General features: G+C 42.1%; 1 protein-coding gene across 1 annotated transcript in view; it reads right to left on the bottom strand.

The window, feature by feature from the left end:
* Positions 1-6,067: 6,067 nt before the first annotated feature.
* Positions 6,068-10,000, bottom strand: part of LOC143298632 (protein dachsous-like) — a 178,766-nt gene continuing 174,833 nt past the window's right edge. Inside the window, exons 26-27 of the mRNA XM_076611511.1 lie at positions 9,839-10,000; positions 6,068-8,685 (exon numbers count right to left, since the gene is read on the bottom strand). The exon at positions 9,839-10,000 is cut by the window's right edge and continues 78 nt beyond it. Of these exons, the coding sequence (XP_076467626.1) occupies positions 6,577-8,685; positions 9,839-10,000 (2,271 nt within the window). The 3' untranslated portion in view covers positions 6,068-6,576. The remainder of the gene's footprint in view (positions 8,686-9,838) is intronic.

The following is a 10,000-nucleotide window of genomic DNA, read 5'->3' as shown; positions in this document are numbered from 1 at the left end:
CCCTTAGAATAGAATTCCTTTTTCTGGCACTGCATCCTGTACATATCCTTTTGTAATTGCATGATCTATTATACTTTTATGTCTTTTTCTTTCCTGTATATATCAAAACATTTCCAGTATTACTGGCAAATGGGTGATAGTAGTAACAAATTGATGTGTATTTTATTTTGTTACTTTTATATCATGAAAGTAAATCTTGGTTCAAGAACGAGTCGCTTGATCTATTATTCAGTGCAAGAGATCTCCCTCCCCCCCCCCACCTTCTCCCCTGAACTTGACATTACTTTTTCATTTCTTCGCAACAGATATATTTTAATGCAACTTATATAAATCATTAAGAGTCTGTGAGGTGTATTTATTTAAAACAATGCAAGATATTGTTATGCTCCAACAAACCGCTCACTGAGTTGGCAGTTCAGGCTCAACTAGGCTAGTCAGATACAGAGCCGAACATTTCACTTCACTCATAATTATTGTAAATCTAAGTTGTGATCTGTGCATTTGTCTATGGAGTATTGCTTTTCGCTATACTTGTTGCATTGTATCAGACTGATGATTACATTTGGCATTTTATTTTATGTCGTTTTATTTTTTTTTCCCCATTTGTATTCTCTCCCCGTTTTGTTTCTTCTGTTGAAGATATCTTCGCTCTTTCTCTGTGGCCGTCATCCTGTTATTGTCAGGTTTCCTTGTTTCTCTATGACTGAAAAGTGTTAATGGGAATAAACTCATTGTCATTAATTGTCTGTAACATTGGCGTTCCATGTCGTTTCTTTTTCGCTTTTTCTTTCCCACCGTATTTTCTTCTATATATATATATATATATATATATATATATATATATATATATATATATATATATATATATTTTTTATTTTATTTTTTTTTTTTTTTAACCACCAAATGACATTTGGTGAAGCAGTGCTTGTTTCTTGTTTCCCTTATAGCTAGTCTTATATTATTTCATATCTTATTTCTGTTGTGCAATCCATCAGAAATTGTCAGTACTTCTTACGTTTTCTGCGGCTGAGCGTGTTGAGTTACGCTGCTGGTCAGGAATTTGCCGAGCAGATGTGGTGTAGCAGTATATGAATGTTTTCGAACGCAGCGACACCTCCTTGAGAAACCGAACTAATCTGAACTTTTCTGCGTCATTTTCGATGAATATTGGTGTTTGTCAGATTGACGGTAATTCGTTCGTTTGTTTTATTATTTATATTAATTTATTCATGTACTTTATTATTTTATTTATTCGTTAATAGAACATTCACTGTACTGTACATTTACGTCAAGAGAAAAGAAAAAAAAGAGAAGAAAAGACACGCGAAAACAGTATGACAGAAAGACGAAATAACAGGGGGGAAAAAAAAGAAAAAAAAACAAAAAAAAACCCACAAAGGAAGAAAAGGGAGATAACTTGTATTTTGCATGGCGTCGTGGTTCCTTTTGATGCAGTGCTGTCCCTGACACTGTGACACTCTCACGTGTCTTTTGATCTAGGCCGATGTGACTCACCAGCATCAAGGAATAAATACATGAGTGACTTTACTAACTAATTAAGTAGGATCTTTTTGTGTGCCGTCGGACACAACTGTGCGTGAGAATGTTTTCATGTTCATTTCATTCATGCTTCATTAATCACTCTGTGTGAATGTGTGTGTGTGTGTGTGTGTGTGTGTGTTTGTGTGTGTGTGTGAATTCATACACATATCTATTTCCCTTTGAATCCATTTGTTATTTATTGTCCATTTTCGAATGGTTATTCAGCTAGAATGATTTCTTCAAGTTTATTATAAATATGATTATAATTATCATTATTAGCATTATTGTTATCGCTGCTGCTAGTAGTAGTAGTTGTTGTAGTAGCAGTCTATTTATACGTGTGTGTGTGTGTGTGTGTTTGTTAACCGCTGTATCTATATGTCTCCCACCGAGATGTAGTTTATGCGGGCCGTATTCACGCAAGCTCAAACACACAGTCACATACAAACACAATGCGCGCACACACCATACATCACTCTCACGCTCACACCCCATCCATACACGCACGCACGCACACACACACACACACACACACACACGGCACACGCGACATATACGCACGCACATACGCTAACTAGCACCATATGCACAGAGAGAGAGAGACAGAGACACAGAGAGACAGACAGACAGACAGACAGACAGATTTACATGCATATACAGATGCACGCATGCACGCACGCACGGACACACGCATACACACACACAAACACAAAGAGAGCAAAATATATGTTTCATAATAATATCTTTATTGCAGAAGCCAAACGTCTTCCTCAAACATGCTTTCTCGAGACGATTTGCTGTCTGCAGGAAGAGAGGGTCTTTTATAGTTTATTTTATTTTTTTTTGTCTCTCTCCTTTCCAGTTTTTGATTCTCCAAAATTGAATACAACAAAATGCAGTAGTTTGTGTGTGTCCTTCATCAAACACATTCCATTTGCCATAGAGTTATGTCGCACATACAGAAAAAAACAACAACAAAAAAAACAAACAAAAATCATACAAGTATGAAAACACATATTGCGTATTCACCCCTCTCATTCGAATATCAAACATTCATTCGAAGTGAAAAGAAGTCTTTACGGTATATTTTGCGTACAATAATATTGATAATAATAATAACAATAATAATAATAATAATAATAACTGCGTTCCAGTCCTTTCAATGCATATTACTTTGAAGCACTTTGAGCGATTTCGTAAGGCAGAACAAGCAAGATTTTAATCAAACAAGAACTTCATTGGAACCGTTTGGACAATGGGTAAGAAAGTAGGAATCGTTCATGTATGCCTTGAATTCGTAATACTTTTTTCTGTACTGTTTCTGTTTATTTCCTTGGGATTTATATATGAAACACACACACACACACACACACACACACACACACACACATATGTAGTCATGCGTGCGTGTTCGCAAGCTAACTAACCATTCAAATTTCTACTTGAACAGAACTTTTTTTTCTCTCAGTGGAAACAACATGAACTTTATATATATATCTCTGTTTTTTTAGCATATCTCACTGACTATTTTCTATGTTTTGAAGTTTTACAATCGACAGAATGGTTGTGTCGAATGTGTGTGAGCGCTGGCCTGTGTGAGTGTGTGCGTTTATGGTCACTCGCGCGCCTTGAGCATAATATATATCAACTCGTGGGAATGCATGTTCATCGAAAGTTTCAGCGTACCAAACTACACCCATCTTTTCATGTGACTTACCAAACGTGTGCTGGAAAGGGAAGTAAAATTCTAATTAAAAAAAAAAAAAAACGTACGTTTTCGCGAACAGAAAGAGAACTCACGCTCTTTAGTGCTAATCCAACCATAATTATTTCGGAGCGCTCTTCGATAGCGTAGAAATTCGTCCAAACTTCAACCTACACGAAGGTTTCGTTTATCTCTCAAATCTCAGGGGGTAAAAATAAAAAAAAATCTTCATATAAAACCCACTCTTAATATTCCTTTTGTTTGTAACTTCATCCGACTGTAGGAAGATTATTCTTAATCAGTTGCTATTTCCATCAGCATTTCGACAATTGCGATCAGTATTTCATTTGCAGTTATTTTAACTTCATAAAATGTAATATAAAAATCGTTTTTTTTTTGTGTGTGTGTGTGTTTTTAATCAAAAATGAGAAATATCCACCTAATTTTATTCAGTCTCATTCATGATGACAAAGTCTTCGTTATGCAAATATAGTCTATACTCGACAATGTATATTTCTTTATTATCATCTTTTCAACACCATGTATATGCACGTGTAATAGTATACCTACCATCTTATTCTCCAACATTCTCCTTCTTCGTCTTCTTCTTCCGCTGCTCTCATAGCAACGTCCACACTACACACAAGATTCATTTTATTCTGTCTCAGCAAAGTTTGATGTTGCCAGTATGGATTTGTTTCTTTATCAAAAAAAAAAAATTTGATAATCTAAAGAGTGATGTTCATCCCTCGTGTCTAACCTTTGACATTCTGATTTGGTTATAATTGTAATTATAAACAAAGGAAGAATATTTGAATCTCTAAACATATTTTGCTGACATGGCGCAGACGTCTGGTTTCTCATGATTCAAAGGAATCAATATCAAAGATAAGTAAAAAATAATAATCATAAATATCTTCTTCATTATCATCATCATCATCATAATAATTATAAAATGTCTAAAACTACGCTTTCATTCCGTCACGAGAGTCACAGAAAAGCAGACTCTAATCCCAAGGAAATACAGATTCTTGGCAAAAATCAATTTGCAAAATGTTATCTTTAAAGAAAAATTAATGCAAACCTAAGGTCAGTAAATCTCTTCAATATATTTACCTATACCGTTTGTTTGTTTTTCCTCCTGACTACTTTAATCAACGGAACACCGGTTAATTAGCACAGGTAATAATAATCTTGCAAAAATATTATGGGAAAATGTACCGGCAGGATTTGACAAAGAAGAAACGACAAAAGCGATAGCGCACACTTGACTCAAATCACTGCGTCAGTGAAACAATATCCATTGTATCTTGCGTCCGACCAACAGTCACTGCCATTCAGTGTGAATACTTCATTTGACTTCCAGCGTACGAACACACAGTGTACATGCACCTGCAAAGCTCGCTCAACATGATACTTGGAAAATGATATGATTGCAGTAGTTGTACACCTTTTCAGATGATTTTGGGCTCTTTTTTATGCAAGCGGTATGTGTAGATTTAAACTTCAGGGTTGGACTCTCTCTCTCTCTCTCTCTCTTACAGACTGGGTCTCATCATCCGAAACAAGTCTCTCTCTCTCTCTCTCTCTCTCGTACAACTGGATTTTATCATCCGAAACAATTATAACTCTTTCACTCTCTCTCAAACACACACACACACACACACACACACTGTAGTAAAGCAATGCAACGCCATCACTCGGAAACACACTCACACGAACAAGCATACACAAACGCACACTCACACGCGAGCACTCTCCCCCCTCACCCCGCCACCCGCACACACACACACACATCTACACACACACCGTTATCAAACACGCTCTCTCCCTCCACCCCTCTCGTCAACCATCCCCACCCCACCCCCACCCCCACCCCACGCCTCACTCACACACTCTGTTACTCTCCCCCAAACACTCACAAGTTAACAGTCATCATCCCAAACGACTCAGCAGGTACCTCCCCCACTGGCTTCACACCAACGCAACCACAACAATAACACCCATAAATACCCCACAAACACCGATGGCAACCGTGCTTTTTTTCTTCTTTTTTTTTTCCTGCAACCACAACCCTTCTGATGCTTACACTTGACACCTTTCCAGAAAACCACGCTCACTCATACCTCGCAGACTTGACTCACTCCCGTTTTTTTTTTTTTTTTTTTGCGTATTTGATAACCCGGAACACAAGAATTATATTACGTCAAGAACAATTATCGGCAAAGAAGTCTCCGTAGAACGTCGACGAAGAAGAAGAAGAAGAAGAAGAAGAAGAAAGAACACACATTTGTCCTGCTTTCACCGTTTGCACTTTCACTGGTCCATAAACTGTTCCGTAAAATGTCCCCACACAAGTCATCTGACGATGATAATGGCGAAAAGCGATAGTACTGTGGGTCTTTAACGTAAAAAACTTTCTTTATTTCACTGTAAGCGTTCATTTCTTTCTTCTTCTTTTTTTTTTTTTTTTTTTTCGCTGCACTGATCTGAGGCTTTTCATCAGTGACTTGGGAAGAAGAACTAGTATCAAGAATTTGTATCAAACACACACACACACACAAGAAAAAAAAATTATAAAGATTAAATGATCACAAAGTTTGTTTGTTTGTTTGTTTGTTTTTTTTCTTTTCAACTGGTCTCATGCAAGCTGAGGCATTGGCCGTTTTGTTCATCTCATCTTGTCCAGGTGATAATGAACACTGTACATACAAAATAATAATATCACATAATCAACCACACTAATAGACTAAAAAAAAAAAAAAAAAAAAAAAAGTAACGTCTTGTCCAGTCTGTTTCGTTTTTCTCCCTCCTCCTCCTCCTCCTCCTCCTCTCACACATCCATTTTTCCCCTGTGCAGTAGACAACGGACTTGGGTGGGAACGTTCTGAACCTTTACAACACAGTCAAACCTAAAAAGTTCGCCAATCACACACACACAAAAAAGTCGTTTTTTCTTCTTCTTTTTTTTTCTTTCTTTCTTTCTTTCTTCACTACATCATCATGACGCTGACTGACTTTTTTTCTTTTCTTTTTTTTTTTTTAATAACGTCCATTAATCCTGTCACATGTTTTGTGTGTTGTTTTCTTTTTTCTTAAAAAAAAAAGAAAAAAACATTCCGTTTAAAAAAAAAACAAAAAAAACCGTTATGGTTCAAAACCAAAGCATCCAGTCTTGCAAAAAAAAAAAAAAAAAAACCCTTTGTCGTTCCAGTAAAAATTTTTTCTTTTTTGTTTTGTTTTTGTGACACCACCGTGAAGTGTAAAAAAAAAAAAAAAAAAATCGGAAAATATTAACAACAACAAAAAAACACCGCAGCGCTGGTCAGTTAAATTCGGAACTCTCGTTCAGAATCGGAAGAGGCACTGAGTGTCAATCTTGCGTTGCTGTTGTTGTTGCCGTTGTTGTTGTTGGTGGCGGTGGTGGCGGTGGTGGTGAGGTTGTTGTGGACGACACGGCTGTTGCTGTGGCTGTTGTTGTGGGGGCTGTGCTGTAGATGGGCGTGGTGGTGGGGGTGGGGGTGGGGGTGGTTGGGGTGCTGGTAGTGGTGGTGCTGGTGGTTGTTGGAGACCGGTTTGGAAGAAGGTAGGGGGGCGTGGTGGGACTGGGGGAGGTGGTGGTGGGGGGGTTGGTGGTGGTGGTGGTGGGGGTGGTGTTGGGCGTGGTGAGGGTGGTGGCCGCTACCACCACCACCACCTACTCCTCCTCCACCACCTCCACCTCCCCCTCCACCACCACCACCACCACCACCACCACTGTGGGTGGTGCTGGTGTGGCCGCTGACGGCTGGGGAGATGGATGGGGTGTGGTGGGGGCCGCCCAGCGGGGAGAGGGAGGGGGTGAAGGAGGGGGTGAGGGGCGAGGGGGAGGTGTAGCTGGACTCGTAGCTGATGGGGGAGCGGGGCAGGGAGGGCAGGGAGGAGGAGTTGAGGGCGCTGGTGCGCTGCGAGTGCGAGCGACTGCCCGTGTTGGTGGCCGAGGAGGAGGAAGAGGAGGAAGACGCTGACGACTTGTGACTGCCGTGCCCGCCGCCACGGGAACCTTTATGCCTGCTGGTGTCACCACCACCACCACCACCACCACTTCTGCTATTCCCCCCACCTCCAGCCCCTCCGTCGCCAGAGTCCAGCGCCACAGGGGGCGGGGCATTGGTGATGATGGGGGGAGGGACGATCCTGGCCTGAGGCACGGCCACCAGCCCCTGGCCGCCGCTGATCCGCCGTTGGGGCACCGTCTTGACCGGGGTCTTCTTGGGCATCACCGACTCGTCCTTCAGCTTGGCGATCTCGGCGAAGACGTGGGCGAGGGGCTGGTACTGTGGGCCCCAGTCCAGCAGGTAATCCCAGTTGTAGGAGCCGGAGTACTCCTCCTCGCTGTTGACCACGTTGGACAGGGTGGCCGCCTGCTGGGGCTCTGGAGCCTGCTGGAAAGACATGCCGCCAACACCGACACCACCTGCAGGGATCACGCCGCTCATGGCTTGCAGCTGGTGGTGGTTGTGGTTGTGGGGATGGTGGTGGTGGTGGAGGTGGTGATGCCGGCTGTTCTCGATCATGACCATCTCCTCGTCCACGTCCGTGTCCGTCAGGCGGTCCAGGTCCACGCCGCCCTCGCCGCCCCCCTCGTCGCTGAACTGGTGCATGCTCTCCACGGAGAAGGCAATGTCCCCGGCACCGCTCCCGGCAGTGCTGCCCTTGGAGGAGGAGTGCGTGGCGGGGCCTTTCCCTCCTCCTCCAGCAGCAGAGGCGGAGGACTTGCCGATCTTGGAGGAGTCGATCCCAAGACGGGCCAGGTACTCCTGGTGGTTGGTGGCGGCGGAGGGCTCCGACAGCGTGTCGTCGTCCTGCTGGATGCCGGAGTCCGGCATGGTCTTGTGGCGGTAGCCGGCGGCGTTGGTCAGATAGCTGCTGCCGCTGTCGTTGATCATGCGGATCTCCTCGTCCTCGTCCTCCACCTCCGCCGACCCGCGCCCGCTGGACGCCGAGTTGTGAGACTGCTCCGACAGGTCCGAGGACGTGATGTTGTTGTTCGGGTGGTGGTGCTGGTGGTGGTGGGGGTGGTGGTTGTGGCTGCTGTACTGCTGCAGCACGTCTTTGTAAGGGGGCGGGACTCCCGCGTCCTGGAGAGGGGGCGGGGTGATGCCCAGCGTCTCCCCCCTCCTCCCCGCGCCCCCGTACACCCCCACCCCTCCCGCCCCGCGCCCGTCCGGACTGCCCTGCTCCCCTTTCCGGTTCCGGCGGCGGCAGACGAAGACTAGCAGGAGGACGACGATGATGGCGGGGACGAGGATGCAGACGAGGACGATCATGGCCACGGCCACCGAGCTCAGCCCGCTCTCCTGCACCAGCTTGGTGGCCTGGCAGCCCGCGCACGTGCGGTCGATGCCCACGTTGCAGAAGACCCAGGCCCAGCGGGAGTTCTCCAGGCCCGACGACACCTTGAGGATGAGAATAGTAACAATGAGAATAGTGATGATGATGATGATGATGGTAATAATGGTAATAATGATAATTATACGATGATGATGAGAAGGAGGAGGAAGAGGAGGATTACTATTATTGTGAGACAACAACAATCACTGCTGCTGCTCATCTTTATCGAGCGTTATAATTCAAGCTGGAGCAAGCTTTAAAGTGCTTAAGAATCCAGGCACTTTAAAGATTAACTGAGTGATCAGATAAAATGAAACAGAAACAAAAAAAAAAAAAAAAAAAAAATCAATAATCATAAGAAAAGGTCATGAATAGTACTACTTTCAACAGAATCATGAAATAATCATAAAGAGTCTTAAAAGGACTACCGTCTGACAGAAACATGGAATAATCATAACAAATCATAAAAGGACTACCATCAACAGAAACATGAAAATGATCATCTATTTTTACACAAAAAAGGTAAAAAAAAAAAAAAAAGACAGCCACTAATCGGTCTAAACCAAACTGTAATCGTTCAAAGCGATGCCAGTTAAAAACATTTGAAACACAAAAACATAACAACAAGCAGAAACTTATAAAGCGTACTTTCATGTGGCAGTGCACGCACAAAATCAGCTACGACAAAGAAACGTCAACAATACTACCATTAATGGGACTCAAAAAGATTAATGAAAAAAAAAAAGGACAATCGTTAACAGAAATATATACAGTAATCATAAAAGATTAAAAAAAACCAAGACGCTGATAGTTAATAACAACATATAAAACAATCATAAAAAGTCACATAAATATGACGGTAATCAATTAAAAAAAAAAAAAAAATATATATATATATATATATATATATATTTGTATTTGATAGTTAATAGTTTAATGTTGATAGTTAATAAAAGCATATAAAACAATCATAAAAATTCACATGAATATGACGGTAATCATAATATATATATAAATCTATCTATATTATATATATATATATATAGAGAGAGAGAGAGAGAGAGAGAGAGAGAGAGAGAGAGAGAGATTTGTATTTCTTTTTATCACAACAGATTTTTTAATATATATATACAGACAAAACGATCATAAAAAAAAGTCATGAACATGACCATCACTCATTAAAAGGGACTCGTCAAACAAAACAAAAAAAAGGACTACCTCAACGATCAGAGTCTCCGTGTCTTTCTGCAGAGCACGCTTTCGGCGACGGCGGGTTAGCGACGATCCGTCGCTGTACTCCTCTGGGATGTCCTCCAGCAGGGTGTGGGAGACGGTGATGTTGCCCGTGGCGGGGTGGATGTGGAAGTAGTCACTGACGTG

The sequence above is a fragment of the Babylonia areolata genome, chromosome 24, assembly GCF_041734735.1.
Source record: "Babylonia areolata isolate BAREFJ2019XMU chromosome 24, ASM4173473v1, whole genome shotgun sequence".
Classification (NCBI taxonomy): domain Eukaryota; kingdom Metazoa; phylum Mollusca; class Gastropoda; order Neogastropoda; family Buccinidae; genus Babylonia; species Babylonia areolata.
This window is presented reverse-complemented; position numbering and strand designations above follow the sequence as displayed.